The 27,562-nt window shown below is 45.6% G+C and overlaps 1 protein-coding gene and 1 long non-coding RNA gene across 4 annotated transcripts; one reads left to right on the top strand and one right to left on the bottom strand.

The window, feature by feature from the left end:
• Positions 1-1,777: 1,777 nt before the first annotated feature.
• On the top strand, positions 1,778-25,207 carry FSD2 (fibronectin type III and SPRY domain containing 2). Of its 3 annotated transcripts, none has more exons than XM_009276529.2 (13): positions 1,778-1,885; positions 3,863-4,638; positions 4,719-4,814; positions 5,855-6,088; positions 7,373-7,395; positions 8,391-8,512; positions 9,577-9,732; positions 10,837-10,971; positions 11,808-11,961; positions 12,350-12,483; positions 14,443-14,575; positions 17,884-18,060; positions 22,533-25,207. In XM_009276529.2, the coding sequence occupies exons 2-13, from the start codon at positions 3,901-3,903 to the stop codon at positions 22,783-22,785; spliced, it is 2,355 nt and encodes a 784-aa protein (XP_009274804.1). In that variant the 5' UTR covers positions 1,778-1,885; positions 3,863-3,900; the 3' UTR covers positions 22,786-25,207. The 3 variants fall into 3 exon arrangements, with proteins under 3 accessions (XP_009274804.1, XP_009274803.1, XP_009274805.1); XM_009276528.1 differs by lacking the exon at positions 1,778-1,885 and adding an exon at positions 1,905-2,206; XM_009276530.1 differs by lacking the exons at positions 1,778-1,885; positions 22,533-25,207 and adding an exon at positions 1,905-2,206 and having other exon boundaries at positions 14,443-14,610; positions 17,884-18,009.
• Positions 23,825-27,550, bottom strand: LOC103896642. Its single transcript, XR_657421.2, has 3 exons — positions 27,262-27,550; positions 26,389-26,459; positions 23,825-25,112 (listed from the first exon to the last, which is right to left on the bottom strand). It is a non-coding gene; the product is annotated as an uncharacterized LOC103896642 (long non-coding RNA).
• Between the last annotated feature and the right edge of the window lie 12 nt (positions 27,551-27,562).

Raw genomic sequence — 27,562 nt, 5'->3', positions numbered from 1 at the left:
CCTGCGCCCCGCGGGTTTGGGCCGTTGACTGCCGTGGCCGCTGGCGGAGGGAAGGCTGCCGTGCGCGAGCGGTTTTCCCGGCATCGCTCCCATGGGACCGGTGAAATTTCACAGGTTGTTGCCAGCCGAAGCCCCACACTCCTTCCCCGCCCTTCAAAATGGAGAGAGGCGCGCTACCCTCTGTCAGCATTCGAGCCCTGGGGGTGCCGGGTGGCCCCAGGCCCCGGCGCCTGCTGTGCCACACGCCCAGGGGCCGCGGCCGCAAACCACCTTGCAGTCAAATGGTGCTTGTCCTTAAATCAAACTCAGTCTGAAGGCCGTCATACTTATTATACCGCCTAAATACCGCCTCACGGGCCTCTGAAGGGAGCGGGGAGCAAAGGGGTTTTTATATAGCACATATCTCTTATTCAGGCCTTGTGTGCAAGGCTGAATTTAATTCATGGTAAACAGAATGTTAGATTCTAGTCTCTGGAAGCAAAGCTGGCACTACTAATTTTTCAATAAATTAAGCCTGCAAGATAGTGTAGCTTAACAGTATAAGGGCAAAAATAAGTTCTCGTTTGAAAAATTAATAAAATCTGTCTGACAGCATAAAAGTTAACATTTCAGCAAAGGCTACACCATTTATGTGAAAACATTTCTTCTCTGATCTCACAGATGATAGAGGCACTGTCAGCGGCAATGAGATCATGACTACGTGGGTAATTAACTTGTAATTCCTCACCAAAACAGCAAACAATTGCACTGCTAGAAATGTGAGGAAATGACACCAAGTTTAATTGGAAAAGGAGGAAAAAGCAGAGCTGTGACAAGATCCAACAGACGTTTCCCCTTGCGCTGTCCCCTGAGCTCAAGACGTATACAATGCAATGGTCTCAAAAGTGCTTAAAAACCTCTTGCCAGCAGGGCTGGCTCAGTAGCACGTTCACAAGCAGAAGATTATGTATGCTGGACAACTGTGGGCTTGAGTGGATACGTAAAGCTCAAGTGCTACAGTAATCACAATAATCAGTGGTAATACACAGCCTGGTTTTTATCAGGTGAACCACTACTGAGCGCAGACTGAGGGGATATGTTCCCGTGAAAACCCTCCCTAGCTGGGCCATTGGCCACTTTCTTCACTATAATTAGCTTTCCAGTGGTCTAGCGTACAGATACAGGGTGGGGATGTATGTATATGTATAATAGTGTATGCAACATTATGATTTCTGATTTTTTTCTAAATTCTGGGGGTTTAATATTTGTTTCTAGAATCTGATCTTGATTCCAACTCAACCCCATAGTAAAGCTTCTGCTAATTTAATAGAGAGAAGGACTTTGCCATTAAACTTTTGCAAAGAACAGAACAGATACTTCCATTTAAATATGCAGCAATGCTGTAAGTATGCCTCCAGCCGTTTGAGTTTGTGCAGAGTGCACGTTTTGTGTATCCCACACACCATACTCTGCCTAGCACCACAGCCTTGGAAATCACACCTAGAGTCAATGACTGCACTCTGCTGCGTTTATTAATACCAGCTCAGAAAGTGAGAGGGTGCTCTGGCTTTAGCAAGGTGTCTGTATAATTGTTCCAAGTACTTCAGATCCAGGAATCAACCTTCAGAGCCTTTTCTCGGCGTTTGACATTCATCCTGGTGACACTCAGGCAGCACGCTGCTGAAGGACAGCCAGGGCACATCTATATTTGTTCCATTGCTCATTGCTGGTATGTCCCCTGAGCAAAGAGCCGGTCTAGGGTTACGGTAATAAGTCTTCCAACTGCAGTCATAGGAAAGTGGCAGGGAATTGCTTTCGTGTGAATTAATTTTTACTAGGGGAAATAAATGTGAAGTTTGATGCCATCTGAGCTATCAGAAGAACTTACGACGTCTTAAGATAGAAGGCAAGTGTTCAGGCAGTAACATTCTTTGTTATATATTTTCGATAATTGATGGTCACGGACTTAAACATTCTTCACTGTAATTGTATCTGTGCCTGTAAACTGAGCAAACACTGAGCACTCATCTGAAAATCTTATTTAGGCAGCAGGGTTCCAGATGAGCTTAATTATGTTCATTTTAATTTATGTAATTTAATTGCTACCATTTTGGTAGGAAAAATACTTGTTAATTCACTTTTCTAGTTAGTAGTAGCTTCTAAAGCAAGCCTTATTGTTATAATTATGGGGAAAAAAGTCTTTGTGGGAGCCAGACAACATTTTCTGGTATGTGTCAAGACCTTTTCTCTGTTTAATATGTTAAAATTTGCATGATTTATTTTATCACCTTTAGCATAAATAGTATTTCTGCTTAACTTCAGTGCTTTTGTCTAGAGTAAGATATTGCTAGCTGTAGAATCCACACCCATGTCTGCAGTGCCAGAAGACAAACGCTGAACTTCTGTGTGTGTTGTCTTGCAGATCTGGTAGGCTGGACTGTTTTCAGTCATTGATATAAAACTGGAGAGTTGGGAGTTTCTTAACATTTTTCACTGGTTCGAGAAGTTGCTTTCTAATAAGTCACTGACTGTGTTGACTTTGTTAGCTAAGTAATCCTCAGGAATATTAGTAAAATATTGATGAAATAAATTTGAAGTGATAGCAAGTACTCAAAACTACGAAGACCATAAAAAGCAGTTTGAAAGCAAAGCTTATGTAAAAGCTTCTGCAGAAGCTCTGGTAACCTTAATGTCTGACTGACCTTTTGGCTTTTTTCTGCGAGAAAGTGGTTTTAAAGCTTTCATATGCTTCACTGAGCTAGGACTAGATGTAACTATAGGTTCATTAATATTCAGCTGAAATCTTTCCATGAACTCTTTTGATTGTAGTAGTAAACTGCTGAGAAAATTGACCTGAGTAGTTTTGTGGCCGCGATTTTGTTAGTGCTGGTGAACAGTGGAGGACCGCAGGGATGTTGCAGCTCTGACAGAGCACCATGTGGTCCCTCTGTACTAGCATTGTTTCACGTGCTGTTGTTAATACGTGCTGGTTGGAAAGAGTGGGCTTGGGGAGTCAGGGTTAAGATTGCCCTTGCACCTTTACTGTTGTCCCACATGCATCTGCTTTATCATACAGCTTTGTATTTCGCATCCATATGCTCTTTTTGCACCTCCCACGTTGCACAGAATGAACAAAGTGTGCAAGCTCCAGGTCAGAGCAGGCTTCTCTCAATTCAGGGGCCAATGACCTGCCTTGCTTCCTAATTACTCTATGCTTTATCATGGGGATCATCATCGATCTTTTTTCTGAGCTTCATTTATGTTAAAATACATATTTTCACAGCACCTGAGGACCCCCAAAGGGCAGTATTTTTCCCTGTTTTGTAGAAAGGACCTGAGACCTGGACTGAGAATAATGTTAAAAGAAACCTCAAGTTTCAGTATCAAGAATGGCAACTTGAAAAATCCAGAACAGGATTTTTCAGGGCATTTACTATTGCGTCATATGGCATCAGTGGTCACAAGAGAGGGCATCCTACAGTATGCCTGGCTGACAGTTGAGAAAAAGCAGTTGACAGCAGCTGAAGGGTGAGCAGACTTCAAACCAGGCCATCTCCAATTGCACAGAACAGCACTACGTGCACCTGAAGCACAGTCGCAGTGTTGAGCTGAGGACAGGACTATTCCACAGTTTGGAAATCAGACATCAGGGTCACAAATGAGCCACTCAGAAAACATAGAATGCACACCAGAGACGGCTTGCATGGAGGCAAGAAAAAACAAGCTTCCCGTGGCTTCACTATCAGCTTTGGTCTTTCCCATGCCTACCTCCAGGCCCTGAGCAGTCCTCAGCCAAACCTATTCCATCTGTATATTTTTAAGCAAGAAAAACTCATGCTTGATATCTAAGTATGTAGCTAAGGATCTTTCTTACCTTTTACAGGTTTGAGACTCATCTCAAAAGCCCCACTGAGGATACCAATGTCATCCAGATCTGGCAGCACAAGAGAGTATGAAACTAGTTACCAGTCGCCCAGTCGTTCAGCTTCCCCACCAGTCCCAGGGTCTAGTGAGGCTGAAGGCTTGATATTTTATCACATGGATCTTTATGGATCAAAGGAGAGGTTTGATATCTTTCCCGAAGAGCCATCTGGTCAAGAAGACAGATCTCTGGGGGATACCAGAAAGGAATCTGCATTGAGTAGCGAAAAATTTCAGCGCTCGCAAGAAGCTGGATATGACTTGGAAAAGGAGGTTGCAGAGTTGGCTAAGATGTATGGACTTGATGAGGATAGAGAAAAAGAGCTTGAGCTTCTTGGAGGACATCTGGAGATGGTGGAAAGCAGATGGCCACCTGCTCGCACAGAAGAAGCAGGATCACAAGGCTCCATATATAATGCATCAAAAAGCAGCTCTCCAGTGAAAGATCAAAGTCAAAGCACAAAGCAGCAGGGATTTCCTGGTGAGGCTTCTCAAGATGAAGATCAGAGCAAAGCCAGAGCAGAGGATGAGGCTGAGCGCCACACATGGTCCAGAGAGGGGCTTAGCAGTGGCGGCATGTCGGATGAGTGGAGCAGTCAGGCTGTCAGTGAGGAGGAGGAAGCAGCAAATGTTTTTTGCTCTACCTGCAAGATGCCAATCCGAGCTTTTGACAAACTGTTTGGTGAACACAAGGATCATGAGGTGGCACAGCTCCCCAGTGCTGTGGAAAGCGAAAGGGTAAGAGTAATACAAGTGTACTGCGGTCCCTCAAAAATAGTGTTCAGACATACTAAGAATCACACTGGGTGTTTTGGTAGGAGGAGATTCATAAAAATATGTGCAAGTTGGAAGAGCAGATTGCTCAGATGGAAAACTTTGCCAGTCACTTGGAGGAAATCTTCATCACCGTAGAGGTAAGGCATTTTTTCTTGGGCTGACTTTGTGGTACTGTGGTTAGAACAGTTTTGACAGTCATAGTGTTCAGTTGTTAATACGGTGAGTAATTATGGTAACAGAGCACAGAGTTATCTTGGGGTTGGCCTAGACTGAGGTACTCAGGAAAATTCATCCTAATGAATTTTTTTCTGTGGGCTAGTAAAACCATATTAAGCATTTGTGCAGACACTTGCATTCAGAAATAAAGTGATCCCCACTCAGGTTACCTTAGTTTTAAATGGCCAAAGACTGTGATCTAACTAGTCCATCCAGAGTGTACCCCTCGTGTTCACTCAGTTTCATTCACAGAAGTGCCAGATACAGGCAAACCCTTGGACCAGCTGCATCAAGCTACGGCACTTCAAGGGCTGTGCTCCTGCTCGCCTGATGCCAACTTGGCCCCAGGGGAAGGAGCCCAGCTGGTAGCAAGTCAAACTGAAGCAGTAACTCAAGGCACCTACTGCCTTTTCTCTGCTGCATGTGGCACAGAAGGACATCGGTGCCTGAGCAGTGGGCAGCTACTGGCAATAAAGCCTTGCCTGCTCCTTAAATCTTCCTTCCTAATGCTTTCTCCAGCAGTGAGTGAGGATACCAGCATTAGCTGCTCAGCTCCCCCAGTGCGAATCCATGGATCCCACTGGGTTGCCATGGTTTCTCTCATGGAAGGATGTGCTTGACTGTGTTGGTGGAAACACTTGTGAGATTATGGCTAGGATATATCCCTAATTGTGCTCCCCGGGCTTAGGCTGGAGACAGTTGACTTGCATAATTATTTTTATTATAATTTCTGGTGCTCTTACTATGCCTGGAACCAGATCCAACACTCTCTTGTGCCTCAGTAGGGGTGAATGATTAGAATAAACCCCTAAAAAATGCAAATTAGTCAAATTACAGCTTCTGTGTACTGGCATTGCCTCCCTGGCAAGGAGAATTTTAGGCAGACCTGAGTAAGATTTTTCTCTGGCTGAGCTATGGATCAGGCCTGACACCAAGGAACAAACCCCCAAATGCCTTGCAGGAAAACTTTGGGAGGCAGGAGCAGAACTTCGAGGCACATTACAACGATGCAGTGCAAGTGCTTGCTCAGAAGTACGAAGAACAGTTGGAAGCACTGGGGGAAGAGAAGAGGCAGAAGCTGGAAGCTTTATATGGGCAGCTGGTCAGTTGTGGGGAACGTCTCGACACCTGCAAGGAGCTGACAGACACAACCCAGGAGCTTTACCTGGAAAATGACAAAGCCAATTTTATGAAGGTAAAGAGCTTTAACTTGCAAGGCCCCTTCTAAATGCTCTTTGCTGCTTGCAAGTAGTCCCCAGCTGGGAAGTCCCAAGTGGGTTTATTTCTAGAGAGCATCTGGGGTGCTCGGTCCATGGTGCTGTCACTGCTCCAGGTGCTTGGCATGGTGGCATTGACTTAGTGGGGCAACACAACGAGGCCAAAATGCAGAAGCAGCAGCAGAAGATTGTAGCCTGGATGCTCAATGATTTATGAGTCTCACTGGGGTTCAGAGAGAAGATCTCTCTCTAAAAAGCTTATCTCGGGAAACTCTGGAAGCACTTAGTGTTCATTGCCTCATGCAGGCTCAGCTCTCTTGCTCTATTCTGGGCTCACAGCAGGCAGGCTGATGCAACCACTTTGTAAGATGTTTCTTTTTCTTGCTCATTTTGTTGGAAAGTTCAGCTGAACAGGAGGCTCCAAACTAAATACGTCAGGAGCTCCTGCAAAGTGATGGATGAATCCCACTGTTGAGGAGGTGTCAAGAAGTTATTTTTCTTTAGCAGGTAGAAAAATAATTGGAAAAAAATGAGAATTTTCACTGCTGATGAGCGATTGCTCTAATCTGAGCTGTCCTGTGACTCAGGTGGGTGGGAGCATTTCTATAGCACAGCCACAGTAACTTCGGAACCGGACAGTAAACACATCTAACACCTCCAGTCTGCTGCAATGGATCAGCTTGCTGTGTCACTCCAGCCTGCGGAGTTCTTCACGTGAGCTGACTTTTCCCATTCCTCTGCATCTCTGGAATAACCTTATTGTCTTCTTAGCTCGTAAACAATTTTACATCACCCCTAGGAACCATTATTCACCAAGAAGTGAATAGCTCTTGGTCATGAGCTCTCAGTTGCTTAGGTTTCTCCAGGGATGAGAGAAGACGTCTGTCTTCCAGTAACATGCACTGCCTCCAATGCAGATAATTTCACTAAGTTATTTTCCCCAGCTGTTGTTGGTTTTTTGTTTGTGAAGGATCTGTTGGCATTTTGGACACTTGAGGAAGGATACAGTCTAGAGTCTAGATGGGTAGACACTGGTCACTGCCTGATACTGCATGTTATCTTACTGTAAATTCAGCCAAGATCTGTCCATTTGTATGGACAGTTAGGCACGGCTTTGTTCTTAGTGCTGGGTGAGGGCCAATTAGCTCACTCTAAGGGCTGCATTTGGGACAATTCATGTATGACAGGCCAACAGCATGATGTAGACTAATGCAAGAAATGTATCTTTTCTGTCTTTAACGCTCGCTCTCTTTTTTCCACAGGCAGCAGTAACCATGGTTGACAGGTAGTATCAAAGTCTGGGATTTTGTGTCACATTCCTTCCTGCTAATTGGGCCTGGTTATTGGAGACACTTGCATGTTCTGGACTCTGTTCAGGCACACAAATGTTATCTAAGCTACTACAGCTATTGAAATCTTCAGTATTTCTGGTTCAAACTGCAGCAGAAAATGTTGCTCTAAGAAGTTTAACACTCAAAACTAGTTTTGAGCCAATTTTAAAAAACCCAAAGGGAGAGTTAGAGCATGAATAAATCACTGTTTTCGGTTTAGTCATAAGGACCTAATTTCAGTGACTGAGAAACAGGATTGCTAATGATCCTGAAAGAAATGCTCTGGATACAAATCTGCCTAAAACTGAGCTCCCTATGTAGGGATTAGGCTTCTTCATGCATTAGTATAGAGGGGTAGAAAGTCAATCTGTGGGAGCTCAAAACAGATACTGAAAGATCTTGGAGCAGTTGGAAGAAATCTTAAGGCACACTAAATCAATTGCAAAAAGTATACATTTAAATTGACTGTCATCATTTATGAAAACACAGAGAAAAGATACCCCTTTGTTTCAAATTCACAACACCTAGAACCATGAGGTCCTGAATTAGTAACAGTGTCACAAATTCTAAATAATGAAAGTCATGGAGCTAATAGCTTGCTTCCCACAGAGGGGTGCTGGGGAAATCTCACTCACCTGCTCAGTGGGATTGCAGTGTGCTGCAGCCAGCTCGCTGCGTGAGTAGGGCACACAAAGCATGGTCCCTCAGTCCCATCAGCATCCAGCTCTGTTTGGCATCTTGGAGCACTGATCTGATGTACGGCCGTGTATCTCCAAGCAAAGGGCATGGGGAGACTGAGCTTTGTACAACTATGAAAACATTATTTTAAGGAAATAGCTGTTAATTTAGAGTTTGATGTTCTTTTGCTCTTACTAATAGGTATCATAGGAAGGTATCTCCAACACTATGGTACTTCCAATTAGACTTTTTTTTTTCCCTACAATTACAGGCTAGAAGAATTCTTAAAGAAAGAAGTGGATTTAGAGCTTTCAACACTGCCAGACTTTGAAGAGCGGGTCATAGATTTCTCTGAAGTTGAACAACTGATGAACTCCATTAATACTATTCCAGGTACTCTTCCTACCTGATTATTATTTCAGACCTATTTACATTTAATTAAGGATATGTATTAAACAGAAGTCCATTACTTCTTTTAAAGGAGAACTGCAAAGCCTGAATTAGCTTCTCCCTAGTTTTTCCTCTAGATTTTTTTGTTTGCCTATGTATACAGAGACACTGGAAGCTATTTTTAATTTTTTTTTCATTTGTTTTCAGTATAAAATTACCAGAACTGCCAAGTTTGGTCTTCCCTGCTTTTGCTGGATAATTTCCCAGAAGACTCACAAAGACTCCCCCCTTCTATTGAGGGGTCAGGCATGCTTAGTTGGTGATAACTTGTCTTACCTTGTAGTTGCTTGAACAAAGTAGAGAGGGACACCAGACTGCTTTAAACAACCTGCACAGCTTGCCTCGATAACCAGATTTCAGTGGCTTGTTCCTCTGCTATTTAGCAAACATTTTTCCTGTTATCCACAGGAAACAGAGCAAAACCCAGACAAATTTCTAATAATTAAAAAAATAAAAATACAAAAGATTTTGAATCTTTTCTGGCACACCACAAATGGTCAGAAAGAACACCATGCATTTTTTATGCCCATACATTGTGTTTTCTTAAATTAAAAATAGCATTTATTACTTGTTTGCTTGTGCTGTTGACCCCATGTCGTACAGCTTTTCCCTCATCTTTCCTCCAGAGACTCCTCAGCCGCTGGGCTGGTCTGCAGCAGTGCAGCGCGTGTCAGATGTTGCTCCTGCAGGACCATACTAGCTCGCTGGGGAACAGCAGCCCTCGGAGGCAGGGGAGGTCAAGTTTACAGAGGAGGGTTAGGCAGAGGCTTATGTATTTTGTTGTTTTGATTTTGATTTGAAGCAAGACTAGTTCATACACCAATGACCTGATTATTATCTGCAACTATTTACAGGGCCAGCTCCTAACTTTTCTCTATGTGGGAGGAATATGACTCTACTCAATGCCTAGGCTTTGTGTAAACACCTTTGTGAGAGGAGAGGTGTTTGCCTGTGAACAACATACCATGCTTATACATTAAAAAACTGACCTGTTTTCCTCCCTGTAGCTCCTTGTGCCCCTGTGATCAATCCCCAGGCTCCCAATGCAGCAACTGGCACCTCACTGAGAGTTTGCTGGGGCCTCTTCTCAGATGACACTGTTGAGTGCTACCAACTGTGCTATAAACCAGTGAGCAACGAGAAGCACAGCGATGAACAAGCAGGTAAGGAGGCCTGGACCCAAGGGGACACCTCAGCTCCCCACTGGCAAAAACAGCTAGTTCCAAGGTGCCTCTGGACTTGCTGTGGCAACCAGTGCACCTTCTGTGCACTCTCTCCGCCACCAAAACTGTCATATCTGCCACCACATTTCCTGCTTCTGGCTTTGTCGCTCTTCCCCTGCCAGGTTTGCCAAGCTACTGGCTGCAGCAGGACCCATCACAGGAGCAAAGACAGGACGGGACAGCAGCTGGGGTAGCAGGAGTGGGAAGGGGACAGTGGATGGAGTCAGGTCTCAACAGTAGCACTTCTTTTCCTGGGGGGTGGGCACTGCGTTAGACATGCATGCGCTGCATCCACTGCAAGGCACAGTATTTTTAGAGAGCGAATCATCATATTATCGGCACACCCACTGAAACCCCCACAGTCATCTTACAGTTTATCTCAGTGCTAATAATAGGCTGTAACTCCCCATCACCTACACACACAAAAAAAGAACCACAGGACCATCCTAAAAGGTCCCAGCCTTGTGACGAAACTGCCTTTACTAATAATATTCTTGCAGAACCTTCCCAGCCTTGTGACGAAATTGCCTTTGCTAATAATATTCTTGCAGAACCTTTTCCTGAAAACGCCCAGTCACTTCTCCAGCAAAAGTGGGAGCCAGTAGTGCCAAGTGGCCAGTTCAGAAAAAAAAGCAGAAACTGTCCAAATTTTATAAGATGAAGAATGAGAAATGAGTAGTGAAATAGCTTCAGCTCTTGTCCCACTGCTGGGTTGAGCTGACCAGACAGCATCCCCAGAGTGGGAACGTGCAGGGTCTTTTTAGAAAAAATTCAGTGACAGCTGGGTGACCTTTCTTTCTGGGTTTTTTTTTTTCCTGAGTGATGTGGCTCCTTCAGAAGCTGATGCGTTACCTGATTTATGCCTCCTTAGAGGAAGGCATGGTGAAACAGCCTGACAGCTAATTAAAGGGTATGGAGCACAAGGAGCTCTCTTGAACTCAGCACACAAAACAATGCACCTCAACTCCATTATTTGAGGCAGCTTTGGGTAAGGGTGGGTAACTGTGTAAAGGCACTGTAAATGCTTTGTTGTTTTCATTTCAGAGCATACGCTAAAAGTCAAAGAAACATACTGCACCATTACTAATTTGTTGCCGAATACACAGTATGAATTTTGGGTCAGTGCTTTAAATGCCTCTGGTATCAGTCCACCAAGTGAAAGAGCAGTTTATGTAACAGGTAAAAATATTTTATTCATATGACTATGTGACCTTCATAGTGAAATTCACAGTCATCTCTGAATTTTATGCCAGTAATGCTTTCTGGGCGCTTTGTTTCTTCCGATGTAAGTCTACTGACTGCAGGGGAATTTCCTATTTTTATTTGGAGAGCCTATCAGGGCAATTGTCCCTGGTTTAGAGTTGAAGAAACAGAAGCACAGAGACAAAATAACTTATTTAAATGCAAGCATGTAGGAGGGCTGGGAATAAGGCTCAAGTCTCCCAGTTCTGCCAGATGGATGCCAGCCCTCCTTTTCTTGGCCTGTATATATTTTGTGGATTCACCTGCTATGCTGCCCTTTGTAACTGCAGTTCAGTCAAGCACAATTTGATTAGTGTGGCTTGTCTTCAGGAATTCTTCCCAATAGCTGAACTGCAACAAGATTAATTACAGACCCTGGTTCTTTTTTGTGAAATCCTGACATCAAATTGAGCAAGTCAGAGTGAGACCTTCAAGAACTCATTCCAAGATGTCTTTGACATCTTAGAGCAGAGAAGAGATGCACCTTTATGACAAAAATAAAACCAATGATAAAAAGAAAAGAGTTGTGTAATCAGTCTCTATGTATGTTACTTCTCTGATTAATTCTCTTGGGACCTTTATAGTCCAAATTAAGTCTTTGAATAGTACTGTTAACCACCCTGCCTGCTGTTTATTGTCCACTGGGGAAGCAGGTTTCTTTAACTATATAGTATTAGTAAACAACTTTGTTCTATTTTTTAAGTCTTCAAAGCATGTTTGTTGCAAACCTCTTCAAGCAACAGCTTAGAATTGTTCTTTTGCCTACTTTTTAGCTCCTTCACCACCTACCATAAAGAGTAAAAAGATCCGAAGCTGTGAAAATGCAGCACTGGTGTGCTGGGAATCTAGAGACATTAACCCTGTTGATTCCTATATGGTTGAATTGTCCAAGCTGACAGATGAAGAAAATGGCGATATTATTACTGAGTGAGTCACTATTCTATCGAGTCCATGACCGGTAGAGATGAAACCATTTCAAGTCACGTGGCATCAGATAGCACTAAGAAAGGACTCGGGACCCTTTGATGAATTCACCTTTATAAACATTCCTGTTAGTAAAATTAATTGTATAAATGTTAATCGAAAATGACTATACAGGGTATGGGAAAAGGGCAGAAGCAAATGTAAAAATCTGCATAGTCTGTCACAGACTCTCTCTTACCCCCGCTACTGACAACTGTGCAAGTTAAAGTGTTGTTGATGGGTTACGAGAGAAGCTGATCATGTAATTTCTTCTGTGTCGTTCAGAAAAATGATCTCAGAGGCCTACCTTTGTTCTCTACCCTATCATTTTCCCTGAATTTATTTTCTGTAGATCTATTGTTGGGATTCCTAACTGTGAAGTCCTAATTCACCTCCAGCCAACACAAAGCTATCGCATCTGTGTTAGAGCCCTAAACCTGGGTGGTTCCAGTGAAAGAAGTGAACCTGTCCTGATACACACCACAGGTACTGTACAGCTCGGATCAACTCCAGCAGCCTATTGTAGCATCTATTATCTCAACAGAAAGATTCCTGCTGGTTTCAATGGCCTCTGGATCAGGTCCTAATCTCTTACATCTAATTACACACCTGGTAACCTTTTAGGAATGAAAAAAACACTTTTTGTAACAATAAGTGCATTGCTTTAGCTCTGTAATTCAAAATTGTTTCTGTCCAGTACATTTGATACTTGAAAGTTACTAATGTCTAAACATTTTAAAAGACTAGATCAACCCAACGACCCCAGATGTTGCCAGCTTGCCAAGTACTGACACACCAATGAAGAAAGTTGTGAAAGTTGTAGTGTGATTTTAGTTTACTTCAGAGATTACCTTGTAACGCTGCTGCTGCTGGAAAGTATGGCTGAGACAGTCAGTCAGCACTTTCCAGAGTCATTTGGATATGCAAAGTCTTCCCGTGTATGTATATAGAACGTCTCCAGCTTGGCTGGGGAAGCTCTGAGGGCTGGTTCCCTTTATTCCTCAGGAAAAAGGCAGTCACAGCTTTCAGCTGGAAGCTTTGCTTTTGGTAACTGACATAGCATTATCATCTCTGCTTTCAGTGCCACGCTGGGCAAGGATTAAGCTTCTCCCCCAAAGGGAAGTCCCTTTCCCCTCCCAACCATCTAATCAAAGCTTGTTTTAATGACTTACAGGTAGCAACCTGTTTTCATCTTCACCACTGCTATAATGACTCTGCAACTTCACTGGGGTGTCTCAAACCTCCCACATCACTCACAGATGCATTCGCACCATACCTGTGTCTCTTCTGCGAGAGATTTGCAAATTGTGCTTATTCAGCAAGCTGACCACACACCCATTAATCTGCGAAAGGCTATGTTTCAGTAAGAAATGTGTCTGCTACACATCAGTGGCACCAGAGAAAAGAAATGATCATTCTTAAATCTTTGGAGAGGAAGACTGTCATTGTCTTACCACTGTTCATGTGTATTTCAACTACTTAAATCAAACTCAATATTTGAAATTGCCAATTCTGCTTGCACAGCATGTGTTTGTTTTCAGCAGCACATGCCTGTAATTGCCCTGTCATTGTTTGTATTGTATTTGCATTGAAGTAATTTGCAGTTTGATTATAATGATTTCATTTGGAGAGATTTATCTTCTCGGAGTCTACATTATGCAAACTGAGTCTACACTATGCAAACAGCTGATGCAAATTGATCTGTCAGCTGCAAGCGCTCACCTCCAACACTGCGAATGACCTTTCATTCTTACTTACTGGGGTGGATACACAAGCACCAACTACAAACAGCAGCTGTGACGCACGTGGCTGCTCATCAGAATGCAGTGCATCAGACCTGCTTTGTGAAGTCTCCAAAGGGAGAAAGGCAGAAGTACTTTTATCCTGGGCTGGCTTAGCTGACTTACCTCTCTGAGGGCTCATTCAGATCAGGTGCTCAGAGGAGGTGCTGAAGCATGAAGGATGTTGCGTGTGGCACCTTTGTAGAGGTTCCTTCTCTTCAAACTGTGCCTGGCATGGAAGAGTGGGGCCATGGAGAGGCCTTTAAGCCCCCCTTCTCCTTTCAGTGATTAAAAATAGATCACTTCAGCTCTGAGGAAGATTGAAACCGGGCAGTCCATTGCAGGGAGGACCCCTCACCTTTGAATAGCTACTTCCTGCGCAACGCCTGCACCTTTGAGCCCTGACTGGGTTCAAAACCAGGTTAAGACCCCTTTTCTCTTTTTCACAAGGCTATAACTAAACAGTATTAAGCTGTAAAACACCCATTTATTTGAAAAACTCCAAATGGACAACCTTGTCCTCTCAATGTCAACCACAGATTCCTTCCAGAGCACTGGTTAATCTTTTTGTGGATCCAAACAACATTTCACCACACCCTTGCTGCAAACCCTAATGCCATAAGGAGTTGCTGGAGTTACCCTCAGGCATTCTCCTCTCTTGCAGGCACCTACTTCTGCCTTAACGAGGACACAGCCCATCCTTTACTGGCAATTCTAGATGATGGATTTACAATTGCATGCGATGAACTGGAAAACCCGGAGTGTGATCTGCCTGTCTATGATAACAGCTTTACAAGGTATACAGAAGAATTTCAGTTGCAACTAATGCAAGGTATACAGAAGAATTTCAGTTGCAACTAATGCATGTGGTTTGTGGCTGCTTCGCCCACAACACACCCCTACCCTGAATTTAAATCCACTAAAAAGGTTTACTGGTCATTGCAGCTCTCCTCACTTTCAAGCCAGGCACCAACCAAGTAAAACTTCCAGACTGTATGTGTGTGTATAACCTATAGTGTTTTTTTCCATCTTGGTTTTCGCATAAGTGACTATGGTTGTCTTCAGTTTTAGACAACTGCAAACATATTTGTCGGTCCTTTTAAAATATGGATTACTCATTTTCTAGAAAATCAGATTTATTTTAAGGTATTTCAAGTTGGACTCCTAAGATAACTATTCAGTTTGAAACGGTAGGCTTTCCCCATAGTTCCTTGGAGAGTAAAACTCCGTATCCATTTATCCAGGCCCCATAGTTTCACTGGGGTTATTGTTCCTGAGCACCATTACTGAACTCCCTGTGGCTTGTTGCTCTGAGAATTTCTAGGGTGACTAATACATATTATCTACAACATCTCCCTTTGCATGATGTGTGCACCGACTTCTGTTAAATTCCAAAACTTTCTTCCCGTTTAATTCTTTACAGAGCCCAAAAACCGCAGAAAAATGTCACAAGAAAAAAAACCAACCAAACCCCATATACTCTTAATACAGCACTAGTGGGATTTAAAAAAAAAAAAAAGGCATAATCATTAGGTTCTCTTAATTACAGTGATCCAGCACTTGCACACTTCCAGGACTTGAGGAGCTGCTTCTCTCTGCTGGCTGTAGCTCCCTCACTCCTGCCCTTTCCTCTGCAAGCTGCTGAGGTGATAGAGCCTTGCGCATAATGTGCAGGAGGCTCTGCCCATCCTTGCTCGGTCTCGTTTTCACACGTGGAGGTTTGGGGGCTGTTTTTATAGAGCTCTGTCCAATGGAAACCACCAAACGCTCATCTTATTTAAAACTTGTTCACTACAGCAAATACTACAGAATGGGCAAAAAAACCTATTGGTGCTTTGGGCACCTGACCCTCTTCTTTGAAAGAGGCTTCAAAGCACAGTTGGCCTGTTTGGGTTTTTTTAAAGAGATGCCAGGAAGTGTCTAATGGGGCTTTCAGCAGCTCTCATTGATTTCCTGAGTTTAAATCTCTCTCTCTAGCTGCTCTTTGGAACTTAAGCATCACTTGGAAGTTAATGCAAGTTCATAAAGAGGATTACAGATGCAGCCAGACACAATTACATACAAACCTGCTTACATGTTGGGCACCTTCAGCTAAATTTGAACAGGTATTTCAGTGCCAAAGCAAACACTAAGAAAAGGAGAGGGATCTGAATACTTACCTCTTGCTGAAAGATCTAGCTGATACTATTTGGGCCTACAGATTTTACTTTCAAAACAGAATTACGCCCTTTGCCATTGAAATGAGAGACTTAGCTTGCCAAAATGCATGTTTCCAGTCAGAACCACGGAAACAACATATAACCAGGACGGGCATCTGCAGACACAGACTAATACAAGCCCACAACTTAGTCCCTCCATGGAAATGCAATGTTACTAGAAGGCTCAGTAGAAAAGAGTCAGGAGGTAGAAGATTCTCTTCATTAAAGTCATCATGATAAGCCTAAATGGGATTTCATCCCACTTCCACTGGGTGCTTTTATGTTTCACATAAACAGCCAGAACTGGCACTCATCTCACTCTGAACTCTGAGGCTGAGTTTTTGATGCCACAGTGAACTCTCAGAAGCCTCTTTCATGCCAAGATACTGTGGGGAAAAAAAAAAAAAAGAAAAAGCTCCCAAGCTGAAATGACTAACACTCATACTATAAGGAAATTACATTGCAAACTCTTCTTTCTGAAGTTTGTGTGATCTCCGAAAGACCAATGTGTTTCCTAACCACAGCAGCTCCTACGGTCTGACTCAAGTTTGCCTTGGTGGCTTTGCAACTCTCATTACTACGGTAATATTTTGTTCACAGATGTTTACCCATCCATTTTGCATCATTCCTTTTCCTTCTCAAGCTATAGCAGCACAGCCTCTCTGAGTCCAGATTTCAGCAGCCTTTAAGCTATTTCCAAGACATCTACATGCACTTGTAATGAACTGTACACTTGCTTTAAGTGATTGCTGCTGAGGTGGCACAGAGTACAGCTGTCTTGCTGTGCATGCCTGTCCTTACACATCAGGCCCTCCGAATGCCGAGTGCAGCTCTTTCTCAGCATTACCTAGAGGCAGACGAGCTCAGTGTCTGCCAGCAACATCCTTTGTCTTTGTAATTTACAACTGTAGATGACCCTACCACAGAAACATACAGGTTGTGTGTGACTCCCCATCCAAAACTGGAAGTGTTTTGCAACCTGCTATCCCCTGTGATGCAGCAATGACAGCTAATACACCGTGTACTTTCCCTGAGCAAAAGCTGGGGTGTAGTCTTACAGGATTCATGTTGCCCTCTTAAATAGAGTTAGGGTGTTTCAGAAGCATTTGGCATGGGTTATTTTGCCCAACTTTCTTGCTTCAGAACCTGTGTTTTTGCAGACTTGCATCTTCAAAGTGCCCAGCTCCTTTGACTCTGAGACTGTGCCTGTAAATCAAGCTGAAGGGTCTCTCTGTGGTATATTGTCTTTGTCTGTCTCTCCTACACATCTTTTTAAAGAGTCATCTTCTACATGGTTCCTATCATAAAGGCTAGGAACCACAGTCTACTGTTAAAACCTTTCACGGCTCAGGTACCTAAGCATATTCCAAGCTCTGCTACCGTGTTCAATTCTTGCTGGTCTCTCCAAACACAGCTTAAGCAAGTCTCCTCCTCCCCAACTGCCCCAGGAGTTTCATGCTCTCAGAGTGCTCCATTCCTGATGGTGAATGACATGTAAAGCCCTGGGCTGTTTAGGAAGAAAATACAAAATCTGTAGCCTTTTCCCCCTGCTATACTGGGGTTCACCAGAGCACTCTTTTCTAGCAAGTAATAACTTTCCCAGAAAACCCAGGCAGCACAGGATGCTGTTCTCCCTATTCCTGAAAGTGCCCCAGGCACTCAGTTGTGCAAAGCTACCCACAGGTAAAAACAAGGTAGGTGTCGCAAAGAAACCTGCAGGTTCTGTGTCAGGTCCTCAACACGTGGACTTTGCTGTAGTCAAAAATCCGTGCTGCACCGCTAAGGAGACAGCAAAAGTGGCTTTTGTTTATTGATATGTAATGTCCAGGTACATTACATACCTAAACACTGTAAATAGCATTGCAGAGTCCCTGCCAAAGCACATATTCCTGTCTTGTCTCCCACAGGTGTATTGGGATCCTGGGAAGTCTGATCCCATTTCCAGGAAAGCATTACTGGGAGGTGGAAGTTGAGGAAGATACAGAGTACAGAATCGGCGTGGCTTTTGAAAACACTCCGAGACATGGTTATCTGGGGGCAAACAACTCATCCTGGTGCATGAGGCATATCATCACTCCATCGAGGTAAGGGCTGTGGAGGCTACAGGTCTCCCTACAGGAACACCTCCTACATTTACACCTGCAGGCAGAGCAGCAGAGAGAGCTCCTACTTGCAGGGGGCAGCCAGAGATTTTATATCAAAGTCCAGACCAAGCACTTAACCAGGGGCCCCTGACATTCCACCGTTGGCACGGTGAACTGCTGTTGGAAGGATACTGGAACCTTTAAGCAAATCCTCCTGCTTAATGACATCCTCACATTGAAATAGGCAGTCGCAGGAACAAATCTGAATAAAATCTGCATTACAGAAGTTAGCTGTAAAGGCTTTGTTTTAGGTCACCGAAACCCCAGTGGGAAGGCAGAGAGTAATAGATCCATGTAAGCTAGAAACTACGTATCTGGCTAAACACAGTTGTATGCAACCGGTTTTGATCTCTCTCCCACCCATGGAAGTACCTAACAGCCATACCTGCGTGCAGAAATGCCAGCTCCCCTTATGCTTCAGCTGAACCTGCTGGCTCTTCCCTGGACACCATATTAGCATCATTGCCTTTGACTCCCATGTGAGATTTGGGCACCCTGTGAAGCATCCAGGAGCAAGAAAACAAGTCACACCCCCAGGCATGCCTGAGTATTGCCTACTGCCTGTCTGAATGGCTCACCGCTCAGCCTGCAAGAGTTGCCAGGGTGCTGCTGGGTCCCTTTGAACAGGGCGCCTGGATACCTCTGAGTCCAGATTTCAGCAGCCTTTAAGCTATTTCCAAGACATCTACATGCACTTGTAATGAACTGTACACTTGCTTTAAGTGATTGCTGCTGAGGTGGCACAGAGTACAGCTGTCTTGCTGTGCATGCCTGTCCTTACACATCAGGCCCTCCGAATGCCGAGTGCAGCTCTTTCTCAGCATTACCTAGAGGCAGACGAGCTCAGTGTCTGCCAGCAACATCCTTTGTCTTTGTAATTTACAACTGTAGATGACCCTACCACAGAAACATACAGGTTGTGTGTGACTCCCCATCCAAAACTGGAAGTGTTTTGCAACCTGCTATCCCCTGTGATGCAGCAATGACAGCTAATACACCGTGTACTTTCCCTGAGCAAAAGCTGGGGTGTAGTCTTACAGGATTCATGTTGCCCTCTTAAATAGAGTTAGGGTGTTTCAGAAGCATTTGGCATGGGTTATTTTGCCCAACTTTCTTGCTTCAGAACCTGTGTTTTTGCAGACTTGCATCTTCAAAGTGCCCAGCTCCTTTGACTCTGAGACTGTGCCTGTAAATCAAGCTGAAGGGTCTCTCTGTGGTATATTGTCTTTGTCTGTCTCTCCTACACATCTTTTTAAAGAGTCATCTTCTACATGGTTCCTATCATAAAGGCTAGGAACCACAGTCTACTGTTAAAACCTTTCACGGCTCAGGTACCTAAGCATATTCCAAGCTCTGCTACCGTGTTCAATTCTTGCTGGTCTCTCCAAACACAGCTTAAGCAAGTCTCCTCCTCCCCAACTGCCCCAGGAGTTTCATGCTCTCAGAGTGCTCCATTCCTGATGGTGAATGACATGTAAAGCCCTGGGCTGTTTAGGAAGAAAATACAAAATCTGTAGCCTTTTCCCCCTGCTATACTGGGGTTCACCAGAGCACTCTTTTCTAGCAAGTAATAACTTTCCCAGAAAACCCAGGCAGCACAGGATGCTGTTCTCCCTATTCCTGAAAGTGCCCCAGGCACTCAGTTGTGCAAAGCTACCCACAGGTAAAAACAAGGTAGGTGTCGCAAAGAAACCTGCAGGTTCTGTGTCAGGTCCTCAACACGTGGACTTTGCTGTAGTCAAAAATCCGTGCTGCACCGCTAAGGAGACAGCAAAAGTGGCTTTTGTTTATTGATATGTAATGTCCAGGTACATTACATACCTAAACACTGTAAATAGCATTGCAGAGTCCCTGCCAAAGCACATATTCCTGTCTTGTCTCCCACAGGTGTATTGGGATCCTGGGAAGTCTGATCCCATTTCCAGGAAAGCATTACTGGGAGGTGGAAGTTGAGGAAGATACAGAGTACAGAATCGGCGTGGCTTTTGAAAACACTCCGAGACATGGTTATCTGGGGGCAAACAACTCATCCTGGTGCATGAGGCATATCATCACTCCATCGAGGTAAGGGCTGTGGAGGCTACAGGTCTCCCTACAGGAACACCTCCTACATTTACACCTGCAGGCAGAGCAGCAGAGAGAGCTCCTACTTGCAGGGGGCAGCCAGAGATTTTATATCAAAGTCCAGACCAAGCACTTAACCAGGGGCCCCTGACATTCCACCGTTGGCACGGTGAACTGCTGTTGGAAGGATACTGGAACCTTTAAGCAAATCCTCCTGCTTAATGACATCCTCACATTGAAATAGGCAGTCGCAGGAACAAATCTGAATAAAATCTGCATTACAGAAGTTAGCTGTAAAGGCTTTGTTTTAGGTCACCGAAACCCCAGTGGGAAGGCAGAGAGTAATAGATCCATGTAAGCTAGAAACTACGTATCTGGCTAAACACAGTTGTATGCAACCGGTTTTGATCTCTCTCCCACCCATGGAAGTACCTAACAGCCATACCTGCGTGCAGAAATGCCAGCTCCCCTTATGCTTCAGCTGAACCTGCTGGCTCTTCCCCGGACACCATATTAGCATCATTGCCTTTGACTCCCATGTGAGATTTGGGCACCCTGTGAAGCATCCAGGAGCAAGAAAACAAGTCACACCCCCAGGCATGCCTGAGTATTGCCTACTGCCTGTCTGAATGGCTCACCGCTCAGCCTGCAAGAGTTGCCAGGGTGCTGCTGGGTCCCTTTGAACAGGGCGCCTGGATACCACCTGGGTGTCCCCAGCACGCACAGTCAGCAAATGGTAAGGATGGCGTAGCACAGGCCCAAATCTGCCTGTCCTCTGCCTGCTGGTACGCAGGGAGAGGTTTTAGATGCAGCTCAGCTGGCTGGAGCACACGCTCCTCCCCAGGCGCCTGCTGCTCTCAGCTCCCCAGCAGTTGGTCCACTGCATAGCCAGAGTCCTTCGCAGTGCTGGCATTCGCCTCCCACACAGCAAGAAATGCTGCTTAATGAGAGAGACCAAACCCACTAACACTAATGACTCTCCCATACACTGTGGGCAGACTAATTTGATTTCCTTGCTACGTTGAGCTAAGAGGTACATTGAGGTTTGTTCTCATTCTTCTGGAGCAATGAGCATGGACTTCAGAGAGAAAAGGCAGCTTGGGCCATTGCTCAGTTTGAGTCACTGTCATACCCATTTCTGCAGGGAATTTTTCTCAGGTTTGAGCGGTGTGGGTGGAGGAGGTGGTTAGTGAAGAAGCTGGCCCTTATGAAATGCCAGATAACTCACTTCAGCTGAATAAATCTTCTCATTTCTGCTCAGAAAGGCACATGTTCCCATAAAAGTCTCATATTTTTGGTTGCAGCGTGCCGCACTAGGGAGAGCTGTTTGAGTAACTGTTGAAGAACCTCAACAGTACTCGAACGGCGACTACACGGGGAAGGAGAGGGCTACCCTCATGACAAAGCTGCTGACATACAGAGCACCTTCCTGGCCTCCACAGTCCAGGAATCACAATTAAAATATGTCATCCTTTAGTAAAGGAGCACGAAGACTGGAACTTCCCCATCAACACCGCCCTGGCTAAGCAGGGAGGTCCTGTAGGAAAAGCAGCCAGAAACGTCATTTAGAGAGCGGGGTTTGAAAAATTATGTCCAATAGTCTGGACGATGCCTAGCCACACTGTGAGCCAGGCAGCCTCTGCCCAAGGGATTACGCTCCCTCGCTGCTGCTGTGAAGGTGGGCCTGAACAGTTCCCGTAACTTTGGCAGGGAAGAGGGCTCAGTACCACAGGCCCTCAGGGCACAAGCAGGCAGCATGGCAGGACCTGGAAGGACAGGACTGAGTCATCTCACCAACTCTCTCCTTGGCGGTGCCCAACACCTATCTAGGGGCAAGGCTGAGGGGATGACAAGCATTGTTCTGGGGCAAGCCTAAGTGGCCTAACAGAACACAGCTCCTTCATGAAGGAAGAGACAACTTCAGGCTAAACCTAGTGGCAAGGGTGTACCCTCCGATTTACAGGACACCCACACTGCCCTCTGAGACACAGAAAAAAATGGGAAGTCCCATGCTGCGCTCTGACCTTGTCCATATCTAAGGGCTACCACCCATCCATTCGCAGCCAGACCGGGATATGAAACAAGAGGCCTGTTACACAGGTTAGACAGGCAGGTCTGAGCACTGCGGGATAAGGCTGTGCGGAAGCGCGGAGCACACCACTCCTCGGCAAACACAGCCATTGCTCAGCAAAGTGGATGGGACTGGGGCAGTAACCGCAGGGCACACAGGAGGGATGGGACTGTGAAGCAGGAAGCACGCTCTGGAACACACCCATGTGCACAAAGCGCTTCCCTTTGAGAGCAGCCAGGGTGCCCTCAGGTTTTTTGTCTATGTTTCTTGCCTACAGGCACAAGTACGAATTCCTGCACAGCGGGATGACGCCAGACGTCAGAATTACTGTCGCCCCCAGAAGGATTGGCATCCTGCTCGACTACGAGAACTGCAGACTGTCATTTTTCAATGCAGATATTGGCCAGCACCTTTACGCGTTCAACTCACACTTCCAGCATTACGTCCACCCCTGCTTTGTTTTGGAAACACCTGGTATCCTACGGATACATACTGGAATTGCAATACCCCCGTGGACTGCCCTCCCATAACCTGTGTTCTGCAGCTGCCACATCTACACGTAACCTGCATTGAGCAATGCCCTTTCAGCATTAACTGCTCCATCACGCTCCCTATAAACCAGCTGCCTCCCAAGAAAGAGAACAAAGCAACCCTGACCCAAACCAGCTGCCAGGTCTGAGCCCTTACGACAGTTTCTGTCCTCTTAGGTAGGGTCTTAGCAGAAAACCATTATGGTCACAAGATCCATCAGCATCCCAGAATTCTCCAGTTAGAAATGGATACCATCCTTCTCAGAGCTGACACTGTCACCAAGCAGCAGTGGCAGCTGCATCACTGGTTCCCTCAGGACCCATTTGATGCCTAGGGAACTCCCCTGTTCCAGAGCAATCATTAATTCCACTCTTGTGTCTGCTGTGGAACTAAAAATTAAAACAAAAATAGCAAAAGGCATTATCACTGCACAGCTGCTAGACAGAGCTGAAAACACTCCAGCCATGAAGCTGATCTCACAATCACGTATTCTTGTCGCTACATGAAGTCTGTGACACAAGATAATCAAGTACGCCTCCCTTGTGTGTGAACTGTTAGCGCCTACCACACACTTTTTGAAATACCCAAGCATGCTCTACAGTCTCAAATATTAAAAGACATTTTTACAGAATGCCCATGCTCTCATTCATCCATCCAGGGAAAAAACAAAACACAACCTGAGGCCTTTTGCAGTGCTTGATTGCCCCTGTAGGGAAATCTAAAGCACCATTTTTAGCTTGTTCTTTTTGGCCACGCTCACCTCCACCTGGGTGTATCCTCCACACTCGCAGATCTGTTCTCCCCCTCGGCACCGAGAACTTCTCACCCCTGATGCTGTGTCCTTGAAGCTTTGCGTGTCCGGTGGGGGCTGGCCCAGCGCTCAGCTGAAATGCCCTTCTTCAGGCTTCATTTCCAGACACCAGATAATCAGACAGGCACTGCCTGTCAAGCAGGCTTGTCTAGCTCTAAACAGCCTCATTTCTGTATGTCAAAACTACCTGAATTCAATCAAGAGGCATTAACAGACAAGTTTTTCCACAGATTTATTGCACATTCATTACAACAATCATTGGTTCAAGTTTCCATTCTAGGGCACAGTCAGGAACAGGCGGCAGCCTCTACAATATACAGGGTGCCTACAAAGAAACAGAGCCTGGCAAAACTGAAGAGATTTGATGTAGAACCGTGTGCCAAAAGCTTGTCTGTTCTTCCCCAGATAGCTTAAAAAAAAAAGTCTCCCCAAAACAGGCTTTGCAGAAACCATAAAAACAGGAGCTGAATACGTCATGACGGCAGCAATTAGTACCATCTTCTCTTGGGTATCTATTTGTTTTGCAAGCCTCAAAAGAAGATGGGTTTAGCGACGCTCAGCTATGCAAGTACAGTGTCATTTCTTAGCCTACCAGGAATTCAGAGATTTCCAGGGCAGAAAGGGTCGTTACGGTCACTTTGTCAGACACCCTGTAAGGCAGGCCAGAGACTTTCAGCTGCTGTCTCGCAGCGAGCACAACAACTCGTGTCCAGCAGAAGCAGGTGACTCAGCCAGCAACCACTGCCAATGCAGAGGGCAGGAGGTGGCCACGTGAGCCCTGCTGACATTGGCAAGGCCGTACCAGAGAACAGCACCTAAGGTGTACGGCTCCTCTGCCGGGGAATGAAGTGGTGAGATAGCACCACCCAAGTTGTTTTAACACCTTTTTTTTCTTTGCTTAAAAATGTATGCCTTGATGCAGGGTCCAACTTCCACCCACTGTTTTACTTTTATCTGCCAAAAATCAAGAGCCACACTCTTCTTTTCAAGTAGATATCGGAAAGAGTAAAACACGCAAGTATCAGAGCAGAGGTATGAGGACGTCTGAACCTCCCAACAAAGCCTTTAATGCAGAAAGACTGCTGGTGAACCCGACGATTCTGAGGAAAGCAGATGTTCTGTTGTGAACGGTCCCCACCGCTCCCCACCAACAGCTTTCACCTCAAGTGTTTAAACCATACCTGTATCCTGGCGCCAGGACTAGCCGTTCACCTCGGATGATCTAAGAACCCAATCCAAACCATTTCTCAACTGGTGAACTGCCCTGGGAGTCCCCGGGACTTCACAACCCTCCCACAGGACTGCTGCAAGGACAGATTTTCTGAGCCAAATGCGAGGTGATCGGACACCCTTGGCGTGGGTACCAAACAGCTCTGTCATTACGTTGCCAGCTTGATGAATCTGTTGGAGGATGCAGGCCTGATGGCCGAGTACGGAGCAGCCTGCACAGCAGAATATGACTCAGTGGTCATCGCCAGGCGTGGTACAGGACAGCTAAGGCAGCAACAGAACTCTCTGAAAAAAGAACAAATAAGCAGTAATTGGCTACTAGGTTAAAAACGATATGGGAAATGAGTCTGCATGTTTCTGTTTAATAAAAGCTTCACCTGTCAGCAATAACCCAAGCATTTCCTCCCTTAGGAATCCCAACCCTGTCACTTAAATATTTATACAGCAAAGAAAAGGCATGAACAACCTGAATTTTTTAAAACCAGCTCTCCCCGTGAATCACCTTTACACAAATCCTTTACGGGGAGGCCACCACTTCCACTACAGGGTCTACTGACCAGACCAGTACGGCACCCAAGCTGGATGTTCACACCAACCTCGTCCTTCCATGTAAGTCCACCAGTCAGGGGAAGTGCTGTATGACTCAACCTCGTCCTTCCATGTAAGTCCACCAGACGGGGAAGTGCTGTATGACTGTGAGTAAGGGCCAAACCCCGCACAGCACTGGAAGCTGTATTTGACAGTAAAAGGGGAGCCTCCTACTGAAGCTAAAGGGCATGAACAGGTCCAGCACGGCACCCCAGAGCAGGATAACACCAAGTGTATTCCGTTTATCTGGAATCCTGGGGATAGCACTCATCTTGGAGAACTGTGTTGAGCTGTCGATCTGAGAGCTATTTCTTTGCATTGAAAGGTGTCTCAGATGAGGCAAAAACAGTTCTCATCTCTGGCCTGTCCACAGGAATGCTGGCTCACTGCTGAACTAGATCATGTGAAAGGACAACAGCCAGTTAAAAATGAGTTGTCCCTGTCTCTGACAGTGAGTTATGTGCTGCAATATGCATTTTTCCTGGTACCTGTTGGCGTTTTTCTTCCTGTTCCTTTTCACTATGAGCATTTACTGGCACACAGCAAAATTCATCTCCTGCGAAGGACAGGGGCTCACGCCTAAAGCTCTGGTATTGGCCACCTGAGCCCCACAGGCTGCCCTGATTTGCAGCAGCGATCTCTGCACCCCTGCAGAGCTTGTGGCAGCAGGAACTGCCAAAGGATGAGATATCCCCAACCACGCCTCACCCAGCAGCTAACCGGGGACCTTGCCACGGCTGCCCAAAGGCCCTTGGGCTTAGCAGGACTCACCCTCAAACCCCTTTAGGCTGGGCAAAAAGGATCACTTTTTGCAATTCCCTTCTGTTCCCTCTTGATTTAAAGTATCAGTACACGTTGTTGCCACTGGAGGGCATCACACGAAGCCCTTTCACAAGGCTGCACCGGTTATCAGACAGGTTTACGCAAGCAGTCTGGGGCTAAACAGACAGTTAACAATTTCCAAACTGGTTACCATAATCCTTCAGCACGTCCAGCATCCCTCCTCACCCAGTCCTGGAGCCGGGCACAAAGGGACCCACGGGCCTGTGAGCAAACACACACAGGTGAGACAATGCCAAAAGCACAAACACAACAACAGGCAACACAACAGCCCTCTGAGACAATGCCAAAAGCACAAACACAACAGGCAACACAACAGCCCTGAAATACGGTTTACTGTGTTCGATTCAAACCAAAGACACCCACCATTTTCTACAGAGAGACACGACTTTTCGCTTGCTCCCTCTAATTGCCATTAAAACCTTGTAGGCAGACGAAGTAGGTCCTGACTTTATCTCACAGGCAGGCCTTGTTCTTCCACCATTTAATTTAGGAGGATAGTATCAGTGGAGTCAATATAATGTCACTGGCTCCACTTTCTTAGTCCTCCAGATGAATCTCCCTAAGAAACTCCCGGGAAGTCTCAAGAACTGACTGTGCTCTCCTTTAGGAGACTGCAGAGCCGAACCACCCAGCCTGCCTTCCTGCCCTGGAAGGCAATTCCCTACTCCTGCCCTCAAACTCAGCTGTGTCTTTGTAACTGCCCACTTCTGTTTTCCAACAGTAACCAGTATTACTCGTCAGCAACGCACAGCAAAGCAGCCGGGGTCCATGCAAAGGTGAGGCTCTGCTTCCCGTTCAGTTCAGCACCTGGACTCCACTGACTCACTGCACAGGCCTGGGACGGCCCAAGACACAACGCTGACTTTTTGTTAAATTTTCTCTCCGTTGCATTTATGCTGGTGTGCTCAACTGCCAGTGTATATCGGGACTCAGCTGCCCTGGCCCCAGCTTAAATTTTTTCCAAGCAGGCTTATGTTTTAAGCTTTACACATGCAACCAATACCGAGGCCACGAACTGCTTCATAAAATGGCCGTAAGGGGCTGCAGTCTCTGCCAAAAGGGTGCTTATCCCACAGCTGGAGCTGAATGAAAGTGGTTTTCTGCAGACGCAAAGCTGTGGCTTCAACACAGCACCAGAAGGGCTGCAGCAGCGAAGAGCGGGGTCTCAACCTACTTCATAAAACCAAATCCACCGGCAGCCCCTCCTCACGCAGGGCCGGTCACGCTGCTGCAGGCGCTGCCCTAGCCACGTCCTGCCTGCAGGCAGCACGGCCCGGCGGGCATCGCAAGGAGAGGGGGAGCGC

The sequence above is a fragment of the Aptenodytes forsteri genome, unplaced genomic scaffold, assembly GCF_000699145.1.
Source record: "Aptenodytes forsteri isolate BGI_AS27 unplaced genomic scaffold, ASM69914v1 Scaffold1, whole genome shotgun sequence".
Taxonomy (NCBI): Eukaryota; Metazoa; Chordata; class Aves; order Sphenisciformes; family Spheniscidae; genus Aptenodytes; species Aptenodytes forsteri.
Note: the sequence above shows the minus strand (reverse complement) of the source record. Positions and strands in the feature narration are given on the sequence as shown.